Genomic DNA, 27,037 nt, shown 5'->3' on the forward strand with positions numbered 1-27,037 from the left:
GTTACAGGGTCTTTAGAGTGGCGTACAAGATAAGATGCTTTACTGTATGTTAAACATAAACATTAAGTGACTCCATATGGCAGATGTCAGTTCGGTCTCAGACCTTATCTCGCTCTGTCATCTCTCTCTGACCCCGGCAGGCCTGAGATCTATGGCTTTCTCATGACCAAAGACTAGTAGTTAACATGTACACACGGCCCTACCCTACTGTACCCATACATCACAGGGCCTGTCAGTGAGATGTGTCTTATTCCCACATTCCTGGTGACCAGGCCCATACATATATCAAAGGCTGGCCTCTGACAATCTGCTTTTGTGAGGGGGGGAGATGCAGCGATAAGGCGGGGACGGCATTCTCAAGGAGCAGCTCTCAGGCGCAGTCATGCATTGCTGATTTGTGGGCCTCATGCTTGGGAGTGCTTTGGATATGTTGTTTTAAAGTGTATGAGAGAGGCTTGAGTGTTTGGGTGCAGATGTAAATAAAATATGCGTGCGCTTTTGTGTTTGCCTTGACATTTGTGTCTGAGTATATTCCCATAACCATAGGAACAGCACAGATTCAGTGAGATTAGTTACATTCTTGCCTGTTCAGCAATGGGAGAGTTAGATGAACCTCCGGTGTGGGCTGCTGGGTGAAAGGAGTCCACATGTGCTGCCTGCCTGCCTGGAGGATCACTATGTAAACCCAACCGGTCTTGGCTGGTTTCTTTATGAGCCTGTGTGCCTGACATAAAACTGCCTGACAGAGTGCAACGTGCAAGAGCTTCCAAACCCACATGCTGATAGCACGTTCAAAACATTTTTACCAATGACCCCAGCATCTGACAACCCCTTCGTTAGCCTGAAACGTTTTGATTTTTTTTTTTTTTTTCTAAAACTACCGTTTCCTGGCCTTTTTTTCTGTTACCTGGGCACACGTGGCAACAGGTGTCCTTGTTCCTTATCGGTGTCTGGCAGAGAGCAGGAGGACAGACTTCGGTGTCGCACAGGACACGTCCCTTCCTGCAGGTGCAGCGTGTGCACTCGTCCAGGTTCCAGGTCTCCCCCTCCACGTAAAATTCCCCTCCAGGTGCCCTGCACACCACCATGTCCATCCCTTCTGGCTGACCGCTGCCTGACTCATCTACAGTAAAAGAGGAGGCAGGGAAAAAAAAAATGGAGGCAGTCACGTGTGTGTTCTGCTGTCAAATTCACATTCTCGTCTGTTTTCAGAGCCAAACAAATGTCCATTCATTCAGGACATTTAACGATAAATGTTATGCAATGAAGGGAAACAAAGGTCTTGAGAGAGTAAACAGTCAATGGTTACTAGAATACGGATGCACCGGAGACCACTGTCCATTAAAAAGAAGCCTCGGGCAGTGTAGGGTGGTGTCCAAGTTGTGTTTTGACACTCGCTTATTTGAAAACATCTTTCTGTCCAGCAGAGTAGAAGACATCTGCAACGAGTTAGCCTGTTGTCCCCTGACTGCAAAGTGTGCGTAGCTTCTGAAAAGTTGTAGACATTCTTTCACTCCTAAATATTTGAACAGCCAACTGAGTCACTCCTCCAAAAATATCACGCATGAGTTGGATGGTTGTGGATAAAAAAGTGTGGGCGTGGAACAGTGTGCCTTCCATTTTTAGAGAAACAGACAGAGACTGTTTGCAAGTTTAAGTGGCCCGCAAGTGTAAAGGCCTAAAAGCTAGCTAATGATCCCAAACTCGCCTGAGAGAGCTGTTAGGGGACTGTGTACTGTGTAGTGCCAGATGTGTGTGTGTGCACACGCAAGCAAGGACGCATGTGACCTAAGTGCAACTGATTCTGAAGAAGTAACCGACTGAGTCCTAAAGCTTTGTTATAATTGAAACAAATGGATATATTGATTGTTGATTCAATATGGTGTGAGAATTTTCAAGTTGAGCCAATTAAGCCAAAATATATCTTTTAAAGGATTATTCCACTGTATTAAAACTTAAGCCTTATTTGGACATTATTCTTATTGGTTGTGATGACACTGCACTCATAAGACATAAATGTTGAGATCTGGAAACACAGCAGGACTGCTTTTATGAAGTCATGATTTAAAGTGAGCACACCCATAAAGTTGACATAATCCCTCATTGCACAAGAAAATGGTGCGTGAGCAGCTACGTCATTTATGGTCAGCAGGGGAACCACAAAGTCGGTCTGTAAACTGTAGTGGATGGAGGAGTAATTATAACATCCTCCATTTACTCTTCCAAACAAGTTTGTTTAAAACCTGTCTGATTGGCTTGTGTCTCTTGTCCCCTCACACTTCCTTTGAGCAGTGTCACCATACTCATACGCATTAACTTAAGTCGGCGTATTACTACCAATAGGAATGATGACCAAAACTAGTAAAAAATAAAAACCAGGAATTATCCTTTAATAGTGGATATGAAATAAAATCATGTTTAAATTGCAGGCACATACCCTCACACGTGGGACAACACTGGTCCGGCCTTACGACTGGATGAGAACAGCTGGGTACCGGGCAGGAAATGAGAACACACATCTCCCGTCCAGAATGGCAGTAGCAGTCACGACAGCCGTCATGCCAGCCATCACCTTCCTCGTATCGCTGCCCGTTGGAGGTAAGGCAATAGTTGGGGACTGGGGCCAGAGCAGTGGTGCTTGGGACATGGCCACTTTCTGGAGACACAAGCATGAAAGTGTAGACATTATTGGGGTGGCTATGGAATTGTGGAATAGCCGTGCAAAAAAAAATCAAAAAGCTTCTTTCTAAGGCAAGAAGCCTTGTAAATTCACTGTGTAAATTTCATTAAGCACAAGATTTATAGTGAAAAGGGCCAATATTATTGTCCTAGGTCCAGTTTCATTAAGGGCTAAAGTGAGAGCTCAGTGGTTATGATTCCATACACTGGAGAATTCACCAGTCAGGAATATTTGATCTTCCTTTATTGCGTATTTATTTTCCAATAATTAATTTATAACCCAGCCACAAATAAAACTTAATCATTTTCCCACAACGTTTGTCAGGGACACATACACCAGCATGTGTTAGACTCAGCATGGCTTTTAAAGCTTGTAGGCATCCAGTACAAGCCGAACACAGTGAACTGTATGATGTTGCACAGTTCATGCAAATGTTTTGATGTCGCTTCTCTCTCTCACTTTTTTTTTTAATCTTACAAAAACATGCGCTCTAAAAAAAACAGACTCCCAGAAAAAGTTTCCTATCCCCTAAATATTTCAACAGTCTTCAGAGAGACTGATCCAAGACTTTTAAAATCAGGTAAACAGCGGTTTATTTGCAGTAGGTGCTGGTCTGTGTGTGTATGTGTGTGTGTGTATGTGTATGACTGTTTGTGGAGACGAGGAGCCAGCTCCACTGATCACCTCACTATACAAGAAAACCATAAGTATATTTGAGCCTGACATATTTATAATACAGCTAAACTGGCAAAATAAACACATCACATAAAATGCGGCAGAGCATAAATATGGCATCTGCGTGCTTGCTTTCAACTTAAGGGTTGAGGGGATCTAATTAGAGCTGCACACACAGCCCCTGGATAAAGCTAAACACCAACAAGAACCAAAACAAGCAGACAGAAAAGTCTCCACAGCAGAGCAGCAAAAGGTCACAGGAAATCAAAGCTGCAGCTTCGCAGCACAAATTCAATTCTGCTAACAGAGCTCTCCTTCCACCCTGTACCCTTTCAACTGCTAAAATATATGTTCATGTCATTTGAACTTCAAATCAAATTCCCAGCGGAGCTCAGTTACCTTTGCACATGCAGATGGAGCAGCCCTTGCGGTTCTGTCGATAGCCATCGCTGCAGTGTTTGTCACAGGTGAAGGGGGGACACTTGACACAGCGGCACATCTCACAGCCGTGCTTGTTCCTCCTGCAGAGCAACAAACACACACAACAAAGCACACAGATAAAACTCAGTTATTTGAAGAGCATGTTAGAAAGTAAACAACTGTGCTCAAATGGAGCTTAAAATTGCTTTACATTGAGGATATCTCCAAGATGAAGAGAGGTCTATGGTGCAATGTGGTGTTGTGATACTGAGACCCAGATGCCCAAGTCTGGTATAATCAACATCTGGACCTACTTTCCCTTTTCTGTATTAGCTGCCTTTGAAGAAGGCCAAATAAAAGGCCAACACGTGAGATCCCTGTGGTTTTGCACATCATACCAACCCGAAGCACTAAATCTAGAATCAATCTAGAACCAATTCAGATGCTTTCAATTCAAACTGTTGCCATCCTTATTGCTCCAAAAGTCTTTTATGGACACATGAGAGCACCCAAGGCAAGAACTGATGTAGGCATGCAGACTGGGGAGTACAGAAAAGGAAAGAAATACAGATAGTGTTTTCTGATGGCCATGTATAAGCTGATGTCTGATTTGTAAAAAATAAAGTTACAATTTTACTAAGCCAGGCGGAAAAGAAACTTTGAGTCCCGTTGTCAGACCAAAGCAGTGTAAAAGAGACACCCTCTCATACAGAGTGGTACAAAGGGCAGAAGCTGCAGAGGCTGGAAATAGACCACTTGGATCCAATTATCTGCCTAATAAAACATGGATGAGCTGCAGGTTGATAAACTGTCAAAACCCAGATGAAAGAATGACCTGTATCTACACTTCTCACCTTCTCAGCTCCCTCTCTATCCCTCCCTTTCTTGTTCATCCCCTCTCAGACACTTAGCCTCCCTTTCTGTCTCTCCCTCCAGGTAACTGATGATACCTATTTTATGAAGCAGTGGCCTCATTTGGCTGGGGTAATTACTCTATTAATCTTCATCTTCCGGGGAGACATAAACGAAAGAAGCCCTCGAACCCATGAGCAGTGCCGTGTCCTGTAAAGTGGACCGTGAGCATGTCAGGCTCAGCAAACACAGGACCCTATCTATGCTGAAACAGCAATAACAGCTTTTGAAACAACACTGTGAGGGCTCGGCCAGTGCCTCACTGTACAAATACAGAGACAGAGAGTGCTGCGACCTTAGAGCAAGGCTTTGTTTAAAGATGGTGTGTGGAATGCCAAGCAGTGCTTTGGGCTCCAGGGGGATACAGGGGCCTGGGATGGGGGGGGGGGGGGGGCACTGGGGGGCCCTCGAAGCCCCTGGGGCTGCTGGCTCGGCACAATTTCCAGTGCGCCGCAACCGTGATGGCCAGAAGAATGCCATTCATGACCCGTATGGTCACAGTGATGATTTTGAGCTATGAAGGATGGAAAACGCACCGGTGTCCCATAAAAACACAATGGCAGGCGTAAGAACCACCCTGAGAATGTCCTCTGTTTCTCTGTGGCGGCTGCATGCAGGGGTCCTGTGTGAGAAGACAGATCTGTATTGTAAGGCTGGCAAGCTCTCACAGGATTTCAGACTTCTGAGGCTAGACTTAAACATCTGCTTATGAAGGATAAAGCCAGGACTTCCTGCTCCTCTTTTCCCCACAGGATGTCCCTCATCCCCTCTCCTCTCCTCTGGCATCCTAAGCAGACATATCGGGCCCATCTTGGGCCGTGGCTCCAGAGAGCATGGTTGAGATACCAAAAGAATCCCAACTGTATACGTTTCATAAAGGCTGCTTTTGTCATGATGTGTATTTGATCGTTGTTTTGAGACGGGGCGATGATTTATGAAATGAGAGCAGTGCCTGGGGACCAAGCCTCCCAGTAGAGAGCACTTCCAGATGTTTGATTGGGTTAAATGGGATTAGGAGGAGAGGAGTTGCAGGGGGCTGAGAGGCCGGTGTGGACCTCACAGTGAATTACTCACACACAAACATGCACACACAGATTTAGAGACCTGAGATCGGCCACCAAGGTAGGCCCTTTGATCTTGGTTGCCAACCTACAGTTGCAATAGCTTGTTGTGTTTCCTTTTGAACATGACCAAACAGGAGCTGGCCTCTAAGCATCACCTGATAGTGTAAGTAGTGTGCTTCCTATTTAGCCATAGCGATTTAAGATGCAGAAGGTGACTGCGTGAGAATGACTTTATTAATGGAATCTATGAAAAGTAAACCCTTTTAACGCACAGATGTTCCACGTTGTACACTCCTCATTATCAAACTGATCACTCTTTACTTCCAAAGTCTGCTATCCACATTTTTCTGTCTCCTGAGAATGAGTATAGTCTCTTCATGTATCTGCATGTTATGTCACTGACAGCCACAGATGCCTTTAAACAGGGCTGACAAATGAGTGTAGATATACTTGAAGGATAAACATCATCATCAGGGGTCACTGGGTGTACTTACACATATCCATAGGGGCAGGTCTTAGTGCAGGTCAGAGGTCGGCACTTGGGCATGGGGATGCTGCACTCACACACCTCACAGCCAAAATCATCCCTCTCGTATCCCATTGGGCATTGCAGGGAACAGTATTTTCCCAGTTCAGGGCAGGAGTCATCTGAAAGAGTTGAGGGAGAGGTCACCTGATCATGGGCACAACAATCCATCAAAGGCAAAGGCATGAGTTGCTAAGGGGCTGCTCACAGGAACATTCCTGTGACAGAGAACTTTGCAAAGACTGTAGCCATGGATGCAAATAAGTGGTGATGGATATGAACATGTCTTTATGGCTGTCAAAACCGCAGATTGCAGATGAGATGTTTTATTATTATTTTTTTTTAACATGAGCATGAGAAAACAGGTAAACTGTTTGTATGTCCACCACTTTCATGCAAAACTGCAAGAAGCAGCATGTCAAAGGAAATGTATCATGTTCATGCTTCTGCAAGTCAGTCCCCCTGAAACTTTTAACCCTTTCGGTCAAACTTACTGTTCAAGCACTGGCAGAGAAGACATCCATTTTTGTCTTGCTGGAAGCCATAGGGGCAGTCATTCCCTGACAGGGAGCAGTTTTCCAGAGGAGGACATAGCATGGGGCTAACAGTTTCGTAGGAAGGCTCTGGAGAACAAAAGAAAACATGGAGGGTTAGAACTTTGCATGAGAGCAGCAGTATTCAAAGTATACAACAAAGAACAAACAATCCCTTTATGAATTCTTTCTGGTTTTACATACAGTATGTGTGTTAGGGTCTCCTCAGATGTAATACTCCATCTATGCTTTTTGCGCCAACTGTAATAGCTACCTATTTACACTGCTCTTATTTTGGAGTAAACAGTAATTACAGATAAATGTAGAGCAATTACACCAGGGTGGGTCGCACTGTAAGGGGGATTATACCTCTCTCTTATTGTGTGGAACTGTCTCCCATTAATAAGTTGAATGTGTCCAATGTTTTAGGTCTAGGACTGCCAGTGACAATAATAGAGTGTCCTCTGGACTGAAGTCAGACTCTGGCACTGCCCAGACCGCCTTGAATCAGGGCCAGCTTTATTGAGAAGCCACAATAAAAGAGGACAACACACACTCAAGCACCATAGCTATTCCCGTCAAACATCTCTCGCCACGTTCAGTGGGAGGAGCAGCCCAACGAGCTGTAACTAATTACGCTCACAAAAAAAAAGAAAAAAAAAAAAAGGATCACTTCAATTATGCAGCCTCCTGCGTTAAAAGCACGCCGCAGCCTCGCACACACAGGTGGGTCTCATTTTGGCGGGCAAGGGTAATAAAGGCACACAAAGAACCCTGCAGCTTGAAGAATGCTCTGTGGCCTCCCCTTTAATGAGCCCATGGCGACATGGCCTCTGTAGCAAAGCTGCGGGGCCACAGGAGCCTCCTACATGTGGTATGTGGGCCAATGTGTACTTCATACAGATATAAGCCGTACAGCTGATATGATAAATATAAAAGATAAGGTTTGAAGTCCAACACAACTCTCAATACCTTCACAGAAAGGGCAGCACTCTCCAGGGATCTTAACGGGGTTTTGGCAGCTCTGTTTGCAGGCCATGGCCGTGCAGTGAGGTTCTCCATCCACGCACTGGCAGAAGGTGCAGTCGTCCTCTTTCCACTGCTCCTCGTGAGCTCGCAGCTTATTATTCACCCAGCAACTGGCCTTAGTGCTGTCCATAGACAGTAACTCCACATCTGAGAGGAAAGCCAGAGACAGATTAGGCAAGAGGATAATCTTTGATCTGATTCTTAGCTAAGTCACATGTATAGTTTGGTTTGGCTACCATGAATGGAATTTAAACCCTAGACTACAGTCCCATGTATCATATGCTACATCCTCTACTATAACTGAATTAACAGGAGACAGAGTGAGAGCAGAGCTGAAGGAAGCAGGATACTCCATGAGGGAGCTAACAAGATATGGATACTAGCTTGTTATCAAGAGCTATGGAGAGAACGTGTTTGAATTTAGATGAGTTATTTACATTTATAAGTGGGGAGAGGCCCTTGGCTTTGGAACAACATACGTAGGGAATTAAGTTGAAACGAGACAGAGGAGGTTTGGGATATTGCTGTGTCGTCCTGAGGGAGATTTAATAATTAGAAACACAGCAAGGGTGATGACATTCATAACTGCTGGTCTCCATAGTGTCCACCCATCTTTTCGCTAAAAGATTAAACTCATCCATGTGATTAAACTCATCCTAGCCTTTGACCCCGAAGGTCAAAGGCTAGGTCAACATTTGAAACCATAAATCTCACTGCAAGGCAAAGAAAGCACTTTAAAAAATGTCAGATCTGTAGTCATTAGTAGGAACCATAAAGTTTGACAGTTTAAAAGCCAATCTGCGCAGCCATTCTGCTCAGCTTGAGGTGATGTGTTGTGCCTGAGCCCAGTTGTGGAAGTCTTTTTCTTTTCCACTTGCTATGAACAGTTTGAAATGTTTTTGTTACGCTGTTTATTGGCAACAGAGGTTAGAGGGTGGTCTCTGCATTTTCTCTGTGTGTCAGTGTGAAACAAAGGAAGGTGTGTACATATTTCTGCACGGCTTACTGAATGTGTGTCAGAGGGAGAATGGGTGTTGTATACTCTGCACAGGAGTCCTATTTGCCCAGCCTGATCCCAGCTGAGTTTTGGCTGCTGAAGGTTCATACATCTGGCTGTGATTAACCTGAATGGGATGTCTTTTTCTCTCTTCTATTCACCCTCTCTCACTGTGCGCACCTTACATGTGCTATACTTTGAACCTCTTAATGAAACTTTAAAGGGTCACTCCAGGATTTTAGCATTTCACTTCCATGAAGGTGGGAGACCTGTGAGAAACAGATTAAAATAGGAATGACTGAAACTGATGCAGTAGACTGATGCAGTCTAAAGTCTTGTATGAAAGATGCTATCAAGCTTCCATTTTCAAGTAAATTCACTTCAAGCTTGCCATATCTTGATGTAATAATTGACTACCAAGATTCTTCTAGTAAGTTACTTCTTAATTAAACCAGAATTTATTACAGTTTTTGGCTTAGGACTGGCTGAAAACACAGCATTGACCTGTTATTTAACACATCTAACAGACATACAGCAAAATTAGCATTTAAGTCTTGTGTTTCCAAGTCCAAATGTTCTGTTTTTGGTCTCCACCAACTCTTGACAGAAATATCTTCAGCTGCCAAATGCTCTACTAGTCACTAACATTGTCTGATGTTCAGTGCTTTGATAAAAGCAGCTGCCTGCCCCGGCTGTAAGCAATGCAAAAAGTAGTAAAGCTGTGGGCTGTAAAACCAAAACCATTAGTTGAAAGAAGCTAAAGTTGAGGAGGTGAGGAGAACTGCAGAGATCAGTCTCTGTGGGTTTATCATTACAAAGTAACCCCTTCACACTGCTCCATTGTAATACTGAAATATTGATTAGTACACCTTTAAGTGTAATCACAACCAGGTAACCTTCAATCTGTCTTTTAATCCACATTTAAAAGTTTAAAGCCAATGTTCTTTGGAGTGAGCCATGCAGTAACTATGAGCAGCTTTCCATAAGAAAAAGATGAAAGCATTCCATACCATCTAAATGCCTGCACATTCCAGGTGTACCTGGAACACTGACCTAACATGATCTCCTCTGCAGTCTTGCTCTATGCCTTGTTCTCTCTCTCTCCCTCTCCCTCTCTCATGCGCCGGATCAACTGTAGCCACGCAGGCAGAAGCCAAAGCTGGCTACTGTCTCCATCCACAGGTTTCTGGCAGACTGAAATGTGGTTGCCATATGCGCTGCAACCCCATTTTTTAACAATCCAAAGTGCACGTATCAGAGCTCCCTACCTGGCTTTGAGCGCATGTGTTTTTGCGAGTGGGTCCCCACTATTAAGCCAGAGCCAGATATTACAAAGCCAAGCGGTACACTCTGAAAGAGGGTTTTTATGTTCTTAAGTCTCCCTAGTGGAAATGAATCCCCCGGCTGGCTCTTTAGTGTGCCTCTTGTATGCCAGGTATGTTAACAACTGTGGAAGCAGGTTATATGAGGAAGCCATTAAGGTAGGGTCATTGGAGGCAAGTGTCAGGTAAGGTGGATTTTGATATCACTCTGCCAACCAGACACACAGGCCTTTGGTTTGTCACATCACCAGTGGCTTAAAGCTCAAAAACATTAGTGTAAATCAGAATCTCCTCATTTTACCAGTGTCATGTTCGGCAAAATGAATGAATTAAGTAGCCATATCTCAGCAAAACAAGTAAAACACTGGTACCTATGCAGACGGGGCAACACTCGCCCTCAGGAATGTAGAAGTTTTCACAGTCTAGCTCAGCGCACTCTGCCTTGGAGCAGAAGGAGATTCCTCCTCGGCACTGACACAGCCAGCAGGGGTCCATGCGGTACACCTCTCCCTCGGAGAACTCCTTCCCATTGTGGACACACTTGGGAGAGACTAAGGACAAGAAGAAGAATTGGAATCAGACCAATGCCGTTAACATTAAACTTAAAGTGGGGATGATAATGCTTAACACACCCTGCGCTGACTAATGAGGGCACTGTGCTGTGTCAGGTGTCCTCACATTTGCCAGGGATTAACACCAGAAACGTTCTCCTCATGACTATATGACAGAAAAATGCAGTTTTCATCACAAATGTCAAATTTGATCAGTGAGAGGCTATCGCTACTGTATACAATCAATTACAAATTCATAAACATCCATTCGTTTTCTGCTATTGATGGAAATGTTTATCTTAAGCAAATGGTGCTGAGGTAGACACTGATGGCTGAGGTTAAGCCTGCAAGGTGGAATGGCATTCATCAAGCAATGAAGCCAAGTCCACGAGGGGGGGGGATTTCACAGGGATCTATCAAGTCTCGAAAAGGCGCTGGACTCTTGCAGCGCAGACTAAAAGAAAACAGTAGTGGGTCTGAGGATTTTGGCAGAATCTGGGCCCAGTGTGCTGGTGGCAGGTGGAGTGAATCAATGCTCTGGCCTGCCTCTTCCGAGAGCATCCAAGCACTTAGAACCTCTTTTAACAGCTTTCCCCCTGCTACGAAACAAACTGTTACAGCACTGTCGGAAAACAAAGGTCTGATCGCTATAGTAACTTCTTATCCGGTTGCAATTTCTGCAAACGGAAACAAATGTGATCAATCAGTCAAAGTTAATGATGCTAGTTTTGCGACCAAAGCAACAGGAAGATTACAGCATGACATCTCAGTGCTTGTACTACATCACACATTCAAATGTACCACAGTGGCTTGGGTGACTCAACATAAAACGATCTTAAATAACCACACAGTAACTTCTAATCAAACACACTCCAACATGAGGGAAGTGAGGCAATGTGGTTATGTAAGAAAGTCTCCAGACTTGTGGAGTAGTAGCTACACTAGTTAAGGGGGTTAATGTATTGCACAGATGCAAGCAGATGTGGGGCCAGCGGTTTCTATAAATGAGAGCGGAGGTTACGGCGGCATCTGTACGCCATACCTTTGAGTGCAGACTCAAAGCGTCTGCGCAGATGACCCCATGCCTCCCGACAACCAGTGCTGCACTCTAATAAAAAGCAGGTGGGCCAACTGAGTTGAAAGTAGAGAGGGGATTTGTTCATCTTTTATTCTCTTCCTCTGCTTTCTCTCTGTTCCATTCTTTCTGCCTCTTCCTCTCTCGCTCAGTTTTCCTGCCGCCCTGCTTTGCGTGCAGCAAAACCAAGCAGAGAAAATGCAATAAGTACTTTAGCTGGCCGAAATCAAAAGGCACGGCAACGTTTTTTAACGCTCACAGAAGCAATAGGAAGTCACATGAGGGGATGCTCACATGTGATTTCCGCAGTGTTTGTTAATGGTAATCCCTAAAACAACTTGCGGCACAGAGTCTAAATTCCAGTCATGCTTTGTGATGTTCAGTCTTCTCTAAATTGAGGTGAGGATTGGATGTGGAGATGGATGGGCCGTAAAACATTGACCCTAAGCCTGTCTAAATAATTCATAATGGACTGTCATACTGGCGCTTCTTGTGGTTTACAAGAAAATAAAGCAAAACCACTGTGGGCAACATGACTTTGACAGAAGAATAATGATGGGATTTATTAAAATCAGCTTTACAGTGATGCTCTCGATTAGTTCAGAATATCAGCTGACAGTGTGGAAACATGAGTTTAACTTATGTCACTAACATAACCACTCATCAGTGTTCAAGGACATGACCTCTGCATGTTTATAACAAATTCAAGCTGAGCTCCCGGAGAACGATTAGTGTGGTGATCTCAGCCTTATTGCTCAACACTGGCGTAAATCTCAAAAGAGCACAAGCAGTCCTGAAACCTACTCTGAATCCAGGGCTGACTGCAGGGGGACATATACAGAATGTGTGCCAGCTTAAGTGTTGATAAACACCAGACCGCAGCCAAACAAGATCCAACACGGTCATCTGTAACATCAGATGACGTCAGGTCAGGACGGTGCTGCCAGGTTTGCTCTGCCACACAGATACAGCTGCTCTCCAGCCAACAGTGGAAAGAGTCTATAGTCGATGGACGCCAAAACACACAGGTGGGGCCTATTGTCACGGCACACACTGACCCGAGCTAAATATGAGCTCACCGCCAAGTGGGCAATGGAAACAAGTTAATCAGTCCAAGCCTGACAATCAGAGACAATGGGGGCCCGTGTTAAAGTGCGTTCCATTACAGGTTAGGTATGGTATTTGAAAGCAAGATGGAGCTTATACGTGCAAGTTACGGTGTTTGTAGCTAGTGCTTTGGGGGGCCACTGCTGGACTGGGGAGGTGGCTAGGGGGCCCAGTGCGTGTCCTTGTCCATGTCCCTGTCTGTGGAGCTTTCTGACACGGCGCGCAGTCATGCAGGCCTAACAGACGGTGGGGGCAGCACAAAAGGCATCAAGCCCCAGGCGCAAAGAGCAGCAGACACTTGTTATCAAAACACTGATCCCATGGCCCCCACGGCTGCCATTCAGCCCCCGCTGGCCTGCCGGACTCGATTACCCTCCCCACTGGCAGACTGGAGCACATAAAAAGCATTCCCATCAATGAACTGTTGAACCTTTTCCCTTTGGATGTGTGACCAGACAGGAACCCTTTGACACTGCACTTCTGTTGAGCAAATTCGTAGCCTAAGCACTTTTCTGGTCACTGGGCTCGTTAAGTCCATTAATTCCGGGACACGGCGCTCATTTATACATGTGGAGGGGCCAGAATGGGAATTTGTTCTGTTGGTAAAACAGCGAATATTTGTTGGGAGCGTAGAGTAAACACACCAATACCGCAGGTCCCCTCCCTGCCTTCCTGACTCTTCTGGTTGCCTCTGGGCCATGACAGAGAGCGGTGAAGTCTCCCTGTGTGTGAGCAACATCTTCCCTCTCCTGTTTCTCTTTTCCTGTACTTCTTATGTCTCTTTCTCACCTGGCGAGAAATTGGTGCACAAGCACATTTCAGACGAGCCATCTGCTTCCAAAGACCCATTATATTTAATATCCCTTTCAGCAAGATAAATATTTGCGGCTACACCCCTGAAAAAATGTCTTGGAACCATGCCACCCTGGGAGGCATCGGTCAAGCCTGATAAACAGCCCCACAGTAATTATCCAATCAGCAACTTTTCTTTTCATCTGTGGACGTTTGGTCAGCAGGGAGGAAAGCCTTACTCTGCGCAAAATAATTACCTCCTCAAAGGCGATGAATCTCACACTAACTGTGCCACTGCTACCCTCAGTGGGAGACCAATCGAAACAGACTGTGCGGTGTGCAGCTCAGTGTAATCACCTTTCTGGCACTCAAAGACATCACAGCAGTCTCCTGGCTGACCGCTGGCCTGGCTGAGGGGCACGGCTCGCTGTCCGCTTGGGCACTGAGGCTTGTGGCAAGCACGGAGGTCGCAAGTGCACTGGGGAGGTATGGAGGGACAGCAACCAGCAGGGGGCGTGTAACTCTTTGTCAGGACTGAACCGTGGGGGCAGGAGGGCACCTGCAGAGCAGGACAGGTCACTCCGGCACACCTCAGCTCCTCTGAAAAACACAGATACAGATGCATGTTCCCATTAAGATGTAGGCGGTCAAGCAGCAAACAGAACATGAAAACAAAAACAGTGACACAGCTTTGGCATCTTTTAAATTTTTCTTTTTCCACCTTCAATCTGACAGTGCCTACACTGTTCTCCTAGAAGAAGGAGGGGTTGTGTGTGTGCGTGTGTGTGTGTGTGTGTGTGTGTGTGTGTGTGTGTGTGTGTGTGTGTGTGTGTGTGTGTGTGTGTGTGTGTGTGTGAGGGCTGCCTCCTCCTCGCAGTGTCAGCTGAGCCACTTTAGAGCAGCGCTACTCGTGTTACGGTCTAAAAGCTGAGTTCACACAGTCGCCCAACACACAACCTCACAGTGCACAGTCATCAGGTCCCCACTTCAGTCCGTGACAGCTTTACAGCATCCTGTCAGAGAAGTGAGAGCGGCGCTCTAGACACGACAAGGCTCTCTGCATATCCTGTCTACGCGCCTCTGATCCCACCCAGCCTGGCTCAACTGACTCGCAATCCAAACAACCCCTCATGCTCTAAAACCAGTCATTAATACCAGCCAACTTTCAACGGGGCCTTTCTTCTTGCCAGTTTAGAATCTCCCCCTTCACTTAGCATACCAGGATGTGTCTATTCATTTGCCAGAGCCAACATAATAGCTCTGATACCCCTTGTTAGGGAGGGGAAAAGAGGTGCAGGGGTACTGGAAATCTGGGCAAGGGGCTCTGGGGTGTATTTTGGAGCCTGTTCAGGAAAAGAAAAGTGGAGCACCCCTCTGTAGAGACATTGTATGAGAACAGTAGCTACCTTACAAAGATTAGATTACCCAAACCAAAGGGATGTGTTTATTTTGGTTCTCAGTGTCACTGTAATGTATACAGTGCAGGCAGAAGAGAGGGACTGCGGAGAGCAGACTCACGTCCTGTCCTATAATTGCCAATCACTAAGTAATTTCCCAGATCCCCTGCTGAAAGCACTGTACATACACGCTTTGTAGCACTTTGACAGCTGAGAGGAAAAGTGGAAAGGCAGCGTTGACTATGCGCAGACATTATGGATGAGAATGAGGAAAATCTGGTAATTGTACATCTAGTTTTAATTATCACTGACATTTAAAGAAGGGAACATGTCAACAAATGACTGCCTTATAAGAAAGTTCAATTAAGGGGATTATGATTTAGTTGTGAGGAATACTTGACAATCTTTGCATACTTGGTTGGTTTTTGAGGAGGCTGAGGTTGCGTAACAGTGCTCGGGGTTTTGGTAGTGTTTCCAGAAGCTGAGTTTTGCTGATGGTCTTCCCAGACTAGCGCTGGCTCCACTGTGCAACACAAGACTCTCAGAGGATGTGCCTCATCCCTGACATTTGAAGACCTGTAAGTGGATCCCTGCTTGGTTTTGCCACCAGATGGGGAAACTGAACCGGCGAGCAGTTCGGGGTCCAGACTTCTGATCCCCTGATAATAGTCTTGCTCTGCCAGTCTTCAACTCCAGAGCAGGACCTCTGAATCGTACAGTATATTCTCATCCATTCCAGCTTCATACGATGAACTCTCTGGTTTGACCTGAAGCTCTGCTTGCATTGCGGTTCAGTAGCCATTTGATGTTTACCTGACCTAGAATAAGCGTTGAGTAAAGGGGCTGTAAGACTGCGACTGTTGTATTTTGGTGGGCGGAGGTAACATTTCTGACAGATGAATTTGAGGATAAGGGAAACGTTGATTTTTTTCTGGCTCCAGATAAATAGAGCAGGAGTGTGAGGTATCTGTACTGTACTATTTACTCAGGCAACCTGGGAACAGTGAACACCACCACAAAGCTCTCATTGATAAACTTTGAAGCTGAATAGTGTCATAGAAAATGAGGGAAAAACCCCTAAATTAAGGGAGGCTACAACCCTTTTTAACGGTTTTTGGCCTAATTCCTATGCTTGAGTTAAATAAACTTCAGTTGGAAGCACTGATTCCAATAAAGTCTAACGCAGTCTGCTGCTGCTCAGTTGAAGACTTGTTTTGCATATGAAAACCTCACGCTGTTTAAAGGCGTAGAAAATGCCCTGGGATGATCGCGCACGACGTTCTGCACTGAAAAACACTTTCTGTGCATTGTATGTGTCCCAGAGAAGGCTGATTACTCTTTCAGTTGTGATAATGGCTGGGGTTAGAGTGCGCTGGGAAAAGCAGCTGGCAGACATACCATTGTCATTCAAATGAATAGAATTGTATCCATCTGTGGAAATGGTCCAACCCTTGCAGGTCCAATTAATATAATTTTCTAGCGGGCACATTTATGAGCACAATAGGCGAACAGAGAGGATGGAAAAAGTCAGCAGCAAATGGATTTTATCCCGTGCTGTTTGGGTTCTGTCTCAGAGCATAAATGCCTGTAATTAGTGAGTCAGCAACCACACAACCAATCTTCATATCACAATGGTGGCCATACTCCAGCTTGCACAAACACAAAAGGCCTGATTTGGTATGCTTGATAAATTCTCTCTGCAGATTAGGCAACATGTGCTCTTGTACAACTGTAAAGATAGCAAAGAATGGAAAACCTTTGACCTCAATGCACAACCTGCAGCAATATACAGACCCACACACACAGGTACACACACCTGACGCTGGTCTGGAAGAGGTGGGATACGGAAATTGCTTCTTTACCACAGAATAGTCTCTTCTGTAAACAATGCATATTTCTGGCATCACAGCAGCTCATTGAAGAAAGAAAAACACCTCTTTTCTAAATGGGTTTTTCTTCCCTTCAGGCTCGGATACAAGGAGTGCAGTCTTTCTCCGAACCAGAGCGGCTCAGCCAGGCAGAGGACGCTGTGTTGACAGCCTGAGTTTACTCATGGAAAAAGCGCACAATGTGAGTTCTGTTCACCGACTGACTTTGGAAGCAAGTCAGAGGAGAACAAAGCTGTCTCAGTCCAGCTGCCCTCCGTGGGTTTCTGGTCTGTCCTCAGGTTTTATAAAGTTGCTCCGCAAAGGGACACATCAGGGCCGTCTCTCACGTAAAGCTGTGGGGGCCTGGCCCGGTGCCCACCAGCAGTTACAGCTGAGAAAGTCCCCATTGTTTGCTATTTGTATCAGCGTGTGTGGACTGCGGAGCAGGTCTGGGAGAGGGTCCAGGCCAAAAGGCACAGACAGGGTCACCTGGAAGAAACACTCGGTGGGAACTTCACACCGTGGTCAGAAGCTCGAGGTAGTCTGGCGTAGGCACGCAGCAGCCAGCAGGACTGCATCTGCTGCCTGCTCGCCTCGCTCTCTCACTCTTTGGCTAAATATTTGCAGATGAAAAACGTGATCTCAGTGTCCTAAGCAACACGGCCACAGCTGTGAACAAGCATGTTTGGGTGAGGTAATGAGAATGTCCACGTGTAGGTGCACATTTGCACATAGATGTATTCATGTATGTGTTTGTGTGTGTGTGTGCATTCCACTGCAACACACCCTTTCCTTAACGTCAGATGGCCAATGAGATTAGCCCAATGACAGAAAGCGTGAGGCGTCTCGGTCAGGCCGAACGGCCTGTCCCCTCAGACAGAGAGCAACCCCATGCACCGTCTATCACTATATCTGGTACAAAATGTATATGAAAAAGGTCAACACAGCCTGTACTATACATAAAGCACTGGAAAGCAAAACTAAACAGTTGTCACGTGTACCGTCCCTCAGAGGACACCGTACCTAAAAAAAAAAAATAGCTCAGCCCTAATCTGTAGCAAATGTAGAAAACACTCTATGGGAGACCTGGGGTGTAGACAGCTGTTGAATAAATTGTGGAAGAGGCAGTTGAGTTATGTATGGATTTTGGCCATATGGATCTGTTCCTGTTCAGGGAAAAAGAATAACGGACGATGGGAGAAATGAGTCTGAGGACAACAGGAGTTGGCTTGGGTAGCAGTCGGGGTGTCTTTGATTTGTTAATGGTTATGGTTGGGTCAATAAGCTGAGGTTTTAGCCCCAGATTTAGTGAATGGAGTGAAGGTTCGAGCTGGACATGCAGGAATGTTCTAAGACTTCGTGTGTGTGTGTATGTCTTGGCTTTTCCTGCTGGCCTAATGCTGCTCGGTTTGGTTAGCGGCTGACCACGAGTAGTGATTCGGTTGACAGCAGTCCCAACATGCCTTTAAGGGAAGTTCTTTGTCTTGACCATCAAGAGTTTTGTTTCCCCTTTGAAATCACAACCCATGCATATAACAAATATGCACACACTGGGAAAACGAGCAGCTTGCAGGGTACAACCGGGGGCCACGGCTCCCGCAGACGGTGCACAAACACCCAGGGCTGACACGTCTCGCGCCCCCCTTCCAGCCAGTGGCCTGGTGGTGGTCTGGCTCGGACGGTAATAGCCCTGCCGCAAAGAGGCTGCAGAGAAGCAGAACTAACAGTCCTTTCACAAGGGCAGAGAGAGGCAGGACGGAGGTGGCATAGGTGGGCAATTAGATTTGTGGGAACAAGTCTTGTCAAGTTTGTGTCATGACATCATAGCCGGCACCACCTCCCTGTCTGCTGAAGACTGCTGTTGCTTGTTCCTGTCACAGAGCAATAGCAGGGGAATTCCTCTGAAATAGCAGTTCGGGGCCTTATCATGAATGAAATATGTAAACCATCCTAGAATGTAAAATGACTAAACACCACCCTACCAAGACTCTGGGACTTGTATTTGACACAAATACCTAAACAAAATTGTTGGCCTCAGTTGAGATTTCCTTTCTTCCTGCGTCTGCCCCCCCCCAACCTTCTCCTTCACTTATCACATCCTCTTTACTCCCTGACATGTGGGTGATATGTCTAGAACACCACATTGCTTTTGATTCGACAGCCAAATTACATCAGCGTCTTGTTTACCAGCAGAGAACAATATCCCACTAAAACTTACACGAGGAAAAGTTGTGGCAATCAAGCACCGACCAGTGTTGAAGAGGCAAAGATGTTGAGTTTTAACAGATCGCAGTGAGTCACGGCGGAGGGCAGAACTGACAAGACCACTGAGTGAGTCAGAGAGAAAGTGAGAGGCCAAACTATCTCCATGTGTGAGCTCAGGAATCTCAAGAAGAGAATCCAAGCTCTGACTGATGCCTGAAAAAGGTTTTCAAGTTAGGTCTGCTTTAATGTCCCAGTGCGTGTGAAGACAAGTGCAATCAGCAGAGCTCTCGTGCCTTGTGAGCAAGTTTACAGGATACATTTGCTCTCACATTCTAGCAGGGCATGCTAACGCAGATCTTAATGACTGCTTGCGTTTAAAGACAACGAGGGGTTGACGGACACTGTCACCACGGTGTTCAAGAGGACTGAGCGAATAAGATCCTAACCGCAGAGTCCCGGTCTGGTCACAGAGGAAGCTCCTGCTGAAGACAGACAAAGGAAAAGCCTTTTCCGAGACATCTAGACGAACGAGATAATTATCACGCGCAGACACGTGGGCAAACACAGACACAGACACGCAGGCTCAGATGCTCACATATACAGGCTCATTATACACACGTGATAATATGTAAACACATGCAAGCATGCGCATGTATGCATCGTTCCACATGCACATGCATACTTTCAGACAAAACAGACGCACACATCCTGGTCTCTTACTTAATGGGGGCCCATCAGAAGGGGTGGGCGTGTGCTGTGGTGAGAACGCATAAGCTGCTGAAAAATGTTGTTTACAGTTTTCACTGGTGTGAGTTTAAACTGTCATCCGTTGGGCTCAGACTCTGAGATGAGGCAGTTACAAAACACAGACGACTATCAGTGTGCCTTTCACTGGAATTACTAGACTTCAATGATGATACGTCTAAACAATAAAAATGTTTGATGAGCACACTTCCTGTGGGATTTACTGAGTAATTCGCTCAAGATAAACATCCACACAGCTGTACAGTAAATGTAATATCCTCTGTGTTATTTGCAGACTAAATAATCTCTAATATGTCTCCGTGGCACATTGCCAGCCATAGTACTGCCTATCTAAAGAGTCGTTTCTCCAACTGAAACGTCAGCAAATTGCAAAGAGAGGGAGAAGCTTGCGTATTAAAGGAGAGGCAGTCACAGTCTCAGGCTTTAGACTCCATTCACTAAAGCACCAAACCATTTTTTCCCCCGGTTTCAGTAAAGTTTTCCAGTTTTCTGTCTTTCGTATTCAGTCGGATGAGGTTTACCCAGCACACACAGGGGTTCATTCAGTTCACTCAGCAGCAGTCCTGTCCCATTTTGCAAATGTCACTCAGGAGGCAGCAGACACTTAGTGCCTGCCTATCCACCAGACACCTCACAATCCAAATGAGGAAACTAAACTCGCTGTGCCAATAACGTCTTTCACTCAGAAGTGTCAATCAGGGAGCCAGCTGAGAGCGGAGGTAATCATGCATTCTTCTGTTCTCACTGTTCATTCAAAGGATTCTCCTTTTTTCCTGCTCAGTGAAAGCATTCATCCTCCACCCTTTACATGTACACCTTAAGACGGTGTCCTGTGCCTGATCTTGAACACTCCACAAACCCATCAACTTTCTCCTCAAATCCTTCTCTTTACACGGAGAAGTGCCGTGAGTCCGATGCACACCTTCTCTCTTTCACTCTCAACATCGTTTTCTTTTCATGACATCAATCTTGAACTCTTGATCTCCCTCCTACTCCTCCGTTCCATTTACCACCTTCTGTGCGTTATAATGGGAAGTAATGTGCATGTTTCACAGGTAGTGCAAGACTGAGAGATGGCAAGCTGCTCCACACAAACATTCAGGCAGAACGGTACGGAGGATTAATCGCGCAATCACACAAAATTCTTAGCACTTGAACTTTAAGGGAGACAAAATGACAAAATGACAAAATGTAGACTCACAGGGTTTTCATTGGTTAGTGACACTATGCTTCCCTTAAAACGTAATGAGTTGGGATATAATGCTGACGCTTAATGTTCCACTCAGAGGTGATTTGTACATGAGAAGGGCAAAACCATTAGTGGACAAAGCTGTAGCAAACCTTATATCAATGTTTATATTAAACATGGAGAAAGATAAAATTCCGTTATGTAAAAGTAACGTTTGTAGTTGCAGAAACCGTGTCAGGCAGAAATCTCCACATCTTTACACTAAATAGCTCGGGCTGAGTGGAGTTACTGGTCGGCTGCCGTGCGGTTGTGTGGTAGGTCATTTGAAGGTTACCTGCGGCTTCCTGGCACTGGCTGCGGTTGATGTAGGCGAAGTGGTGGTGGCAGCTCTGAGACTCACACACACAGCCGTCAGCGGTCAGGTTACAACCAGAGAACATGCAGGCCGGGTTGGATGGTCCCACATACTTCTCTCTGTGCCTTTCCCGGTGCTCGTGCCGCCGACCCTCTGAAATTCAGCCGCGGACACACACACAAACCGCAGTCATCAGTGAGTCACACACAATGGCACCACTCAAGGGTGAGTGGTGAACCACCAGACAAAGCCTTAGCATGTGTGTCATCACTATGATATGTAAGTAGCATTAGTCACCTCAGAGCCACGTCTGTTATGGATTAGCTCCTCTCAATGGACAGCATTATTCTCCCTAAGGCAGATTCTGTGCTCATGTGCGTGCACGAATCCATGTGTCAACGTGTGTGTGATGGGAAGAGAGGGCTCACCTGTCTTGCTGGCCTTCATGCAAGTTTCTTGGTCTGGGTACGTGAAAGAGCCCAAGCAGGAGTGACGGGCATCACACACACACTGTCCTCCAGCTCTGTCGCAACCTGTCATCAGGGGACAGCGCTCATCCTCAAGGCCTGCCTCTGGATGGTCAGGGAGAACTGTGGGGGGGGGGGACATTCAGATGAGGAAAGAACATGAACTTCTCACTTAGTCTTGTTTGTCCACTTTACTCAGTTTGACTGTGAATAGATAAACATTGGGCAGAGTTACAGGTAAAGTGTAATCATGAGGCCAAATGTACCAGAAACCGAGACTGGTTTCCCAAAAGTGCTGAAGGGTTAGCTGGCTTACAGCCTCTGTTGCAACACACTGCCCTGGCACAACAGCTACTGAACTGACCAGTGTAATTCTGGGCTGCCATCTCTCCTCCCTCCTCACTGTGCCACGCTACTTGAGCCATTGAGCCCATTTGTTTGCTTTTGTTCCACAGCATGGGGCCCTCCTGGGGTTTCCATCTCTGCTGGTTGCTGAAACGCCTCTCTGTACCAAGGCCACTTGCACCATACCCACATATTGTTCCTTCGCCTTGTGAGCCTTACCCCCCACCCCGAGATGGCACGTTGAGACTTAGACGAAACTTTACGATAGGAAGGAATGTACAAGGCTATAATGTGTCATGTGAACTCAATAACCACCAAAACCCTGGGATTAAAGGGCCCCAACATACACATCATCCACAGTACTCCTTTCACGTCCATGCATAAATAAACACACATATACCCCCAAATTACCCTCCTTCATAGTTGTCCAAGAGCAGTAAGAATGGCAGCAGAGTAAACAGGATGAGACAAACTGTAACGCTGAGTAACCCCTTCCCATGCATTTAGCTCCCAGGCTTCAAATCAACAGTGTGGAAGCATGATTGGAGCTTATCATAACACTCTGGCTTTCTTCTCCAAACTTCTATGCACCAGAACAATGCACAAGAGGAAAAGGTGTTAAGGTTTAACTATCCAAAATAAACATTAACACTTCATATTTCCCTGACTACTGTAGCGATCCTACCAGAAATAAAGCCTCATAAAATGAGAATCATTTTCATTTTCAGTCAGGGGTTGGAGAAATAATAATAATTGGATGACCCAAAGTGACCTGAAAGCAATGGAAGTCCATGGCTTTGACTTTAAATGCTGTAAATCATAATAAAACACATATGTTGTTCTATATTAATCTAAAACAGATATTCCACTATGGGAAAAAGACAGTCTCATACCGTAATAAATTGTACTTGATTAAGAGAATCAGTGTGACTGCAGAAGTAAGTATCCTTGGAAACACTTTCCCCAAGTTAGGATTAAGAATGTGGAGGACTCCTAGGTGAGGCAGGATGCTAACCAGCCGTATGGTAAACAGCAACCAATGTAAGAAGTGATGGTAATACTACTTTTAACCTGAGCCAGCCTGTGCTGTTAATAGCTCTCCCAGACGGCCAGCGAAGACTGGCAAAGCACAAGCAGGCTTTTCAATAAACCAAACCAAAACTTTCCCTGTGATTTCCTTTCACCTTAAAATGATCCTCACCTCCACATTTTTTCCATCCCGGGGCTTTCCTGTGCCTGGGAGAGTATTTTCATTTGAGATGGTGGTAGTCTGTGTGGGGTGCTAAATCTGGCACATAGAAAAGAAGGTAGGAGTCAAAACAATTAATGAAAACCTGGACAATGAAAACACTGTCTCATTAACTAATTTTAGTTTGACCCCAGTTTGTTCTAAGCTGGTCTGTCTCAGCCTTGTACCCTTTAGCCTGACCTTGATCTGATTTGGCCTAACCTGGTTATCTATTATCTGGCCTGGCACAACTCTAGCCAAGGTCTATGGCTTCATCCCAGGGGGATTCCTCTCTCAGCCACTGAGACTGCTTGTCTTGGCATCCAGAGCCAGGATGGGAAAGCTGACCTCTAGAGGCCCTCTGGCTGATAGCGAGCTAAAAAGGAAGTCTTTGAAACATTAGATAATACCAGAGGGAGAAGTAGAAGGCATGTGAAGGAGTGCAGTGGACATAGCGTCCCCTGTAAGACAGACACTCTGTTACGTGGTATGTTAAGTGCCTCTGGTGCTTGGGGAAACTTGGTGTGGGAGGACCGACACGAAAATACAATGAGAACATCAAAACAAATCGTTTAGCCTTGAGCCCTGAGTGACAGGCTGATCACCGAAGCAGATACGATAAGGTGAAAAGCCAAGATCTCTTTCTGAAAACAGGTGCTTGGATGCTCATAAGACAGTTCCAAAATGGAAACAGACACAACCTGCAACCCGAGGCTGTTTGATTTCATTCACTTTTTTATCCATTTTTGTCAACCTCCATGTTTAAATGCCAAACTCCTTCATGAGAAAACTTGATTTGAATATCCCAGGGGTTGCTTTTGGAAAGCTACAGTCCTTTGTTGGAGGCTCGTCCAACTATTTTTGGTTATTTCACCTTCAAATGTAGTTAAATTACTGGAAAACTTGGAATGAAATACTTCCCCAGTTAAAAGAAACAACAACAAACAAACAGAGCTAACAATTCATTTCCAATTCCTTTTTCATATCAGTGTTTTACATAACATTTCCAGGTCTGGAAAACTCATTCTGCAATGGCTATTGCAATTCTGTCAAGCCAATTAACTAAAACAAAAGAAAAACTGACTGTTAATGAACTACAAATGTATTCCTCTCATATAATTTTTAACATGTCACCTGTGTTTTAAGGTTGCTGCATCACCACACTAACACATTCTGACCACCCAGAAAATCCAAACTGTGAGCAAAGAGGCAGGGGATCAGAAAGCGGAAACATTTACCTCCTATTCCTGATTGCGAGTCTAATCACTTTAAGACCCTTGCAACTAGAGGAGGAAAATCTGGGATCAGCCTCCGGCAGCCTGCCTACTGTGGCCCCTGAAAACACACTGGGAGGTGTTGATTTACCCCCACCTAGACCCTCTGGGATACTGAGGTTGCATGTGTATGTGTCTGTTTTAGGGGTCAGCAGCATGTTCTGAGGCCCCTGGAGCCACGGGACCAGAGGCACAGCTCAATCAGAAGAGCCATTAGGCCTCCCACTCGGTCCAAAGCTGTTAATTTGCAGAGATGTCCTCCAGACGCCAGTCTAACCTGTGCACGGGGCACAATCAGCAGCAGCGTCTCCTGGGATGACCTGGGGCTTGAGACCCTTGGAAAACCCTTGTGGATCCCTGACTCGGACCACCCCACGGATAGATGATGGGAGGGCAAGGTCACAGGATCCAGGCACCCACTGAGAGCTGCTTACTCTCTCCTACAGTCCTGTCAGTCCTCTTCAATCATCCCGGAACAGGCTGGACAGAGTGCAGGTGGAGGAGCTAGGGGGACCTCTCACTGGTTATTTGTTCGTCATGGTAAGGCCATTGCTACTTATTTCATTCACCGTGCAGAACCTGACACCCTACACATTTCTTTGATGTTCAGAGAGTTGCTCAAATTGTGCGTAAAATGAGCACATCCACAGTATAACAGCCCAGCTTTGCTTGGCAGTACAGCGCTGTGGATTCTCAGGATTGCGAATGAAAATCTGCTGGGGGGAACTTTTGTAATCGTGCTGTCAAACCATTACAGCTCTGACACGCACACACACACACACACACACAAACAATGCAGACAAGAACAGGGCAGCACATTTATTAAATTACAGTGTATTCCAACTCTGACTCAATCACCACTGTTGGTCACGCCATGGGTAATCACAATTCTACCCTCACACAGATTTAAACAGTGATTTTTGTCTTATCTCAATTCACTGGCTCGTTATAAATGTCTCTTTGAGCAGCAAAGCAAAAAGCACAGGACCTATTAGAGCAGAAGTGTAACCTGGGGCCAAATCACTGCTGCCAAACTTATTGTCATGTTTCTGAGCTCTGAGTGAATGAAGCTTTGAGGAAAAGAAAGAGCGGCTGAACATGACTCCTCTCCTGGCAAGTCAAGAGCCCCTCAGACCTGGGGAGCTGCTCCAGGCAGCCAGAAACAAGGTAAACAGTGGCGCAGTCACTGCAGTCAGGACTGAACTGACATTTGAATAGAGATGCCCTCAAGCCACTTAAAGGAAGGGGATGGTAGCCTTTTGGTGGTCTTTTGTTGCACACTCAACAGCAGCATTAACAGGGTTCTCTTTTTTTGGGGTCACTGCTTATGATTTTGTTAAAAATAAAAATCAACATAATTTTATAAAAAGTTCACACCCACCTTTACATACTCCAATTTCAGGGATTGTGGCAGCTCCGGTTTTGTTGACAGAGGCGCAGGTCAGCCCCAAGGCGCAGTAGCCGTGCGTCCAGTCTTGTCCGCCGCAGGGCTCCCACTCCAGCCGGGTGCACTGGTCACAGCATCCGCACGGATCCCTCGCCATGGTCCGGCCACCCTCGCAGCCGTGCGGGGCTTTAACGGGGCAAGTCCGGAGGTTACACGGCGTGCACTCGTGAGCCGAGAGCGCCCGCACCAGAAAGAGGACGCTCAATAACACAACGGAACACTTGCTGAACATGTTTCAAAAGCCTTAGGTGAGTTTCCCAGAGAAATGGTCCGCTTCTGTCAAATGATAAGCCACATGAACTCACAGCGATGCGCACTGCTAGATGTTGCCAAAGTTGCAAAGTCGTCTTTAAAGTTCAGTGATGAGTCTTCCCCCTCCCTCGGGCGTGCTGTTTCTTACACAGCAACTCGCTCCAAAAGCACCCACCGCGAAACACAAGTGCGCGGATGCGTCTTTAAGTGGCAGCAAGATCCACAGGCAAAGGTTCAACGTACGCAGGTAGACGCACGTCCCGAGCGTCTCATCTGGTTCAATACGCGCAGCAATCCCAGACCGAGGGCTGTGGACCTCCGCTGAGGCTTACCAATGCTGACGGTCACACACGAGAACGCAATCTGAGCCCTAATTTGACATCCAGGCATATAGAAATTAGCGGTGCACCCCTCCCCCCTTGACTGACACGAGAGCCGACCAGTCACAAGAGGCGAAAAGAGGGCGGATTGGAACGGATTGATCTCCGCTCGCAACTCGTCTCCGGGTTGCGCAATGATGCAACTTTCAATGTCTTGAATGCAAGTTCCCCTTTTTCTTCTT

The 27,037-nt window shown here is 46.0% G+C and overlaps 1 protein-coding gene across 1 annotated transcript in view; it reads right to left on the reverse strand.

Annotated features, from left to right (window-relative positions):
* crim1 (cysteine rich transmembrane BMP regulator 1 (chordin-like)) overlaps positions 1 to 26,821 on the reverse strand; it is a 31,733-nt gene extending 4,912 nt beyond the window's left edge. The window contains exons 1-11 of the mRNA XM_041060224.1: positions 26,158 to 26,821; positions 21,891 to 22,052; positions 21,442 to 21,615; positions 14,041 to 14,283; positions 10,530 to 10,709; positions 7,783 to 7,986; positions 6,772 to 6,900; positions 6,246 to 6,399; positions 3,755 to 3,876; positions 2,438 to 2,656; positions 908 to 1,123 (exon numbers count right to left, since the gene is read on the reverse strand). Of these exons, the coding sequence (XP_040916158.1) occupies positions 908 to 1,123; positions 2,438 to 2,656; positions 3,755 to 3,876; positions 6,246 to 6,399; positions 6,772 to 6,900; positions 7,783 to 7,986; positions 10,530 to 10,709; positions 14,041 to 14,283; positions 21,442 to 21,615; positions 21,891 to 22,052; positions 26,158 to 26,455 (2,101 nt within the window). The 5' untranslated portion in view covers positions 26,456 to 26,821. The remainder of the gene's footprint in view (positions 1 to 907; positions 1,124 to 2,437; positions 2,657 to 3,754; positions 3,877 to 6,245; positions 6,400 to 6,771; positions 6,901 to 7,782; positions 7,987 to 10,529; positions 10,710 to 14,040; positions 14,284 to 21,441; positions 21,616 to 21,890; positions 22,053 to 26,157) is intronic.
* Between the last annotated feature and the right edge of the window lie 216 nt (positions 26,822 to 27,037).

This window comes from Toxotes jaculatrix, chromosome 17, assembly GCF_017976425.1.
Source record: "Toxotes jaculatrix isolate fToxJac2 chromosome 17, fToxJac2.pri, whole genome shotgun sequence".
Classification (NCBI taxonomy): Eukaryota; Metazoa; Chordata; class Actinopteri; family Toxotidae; genus Toxotes; species Toxotes jaculatrix.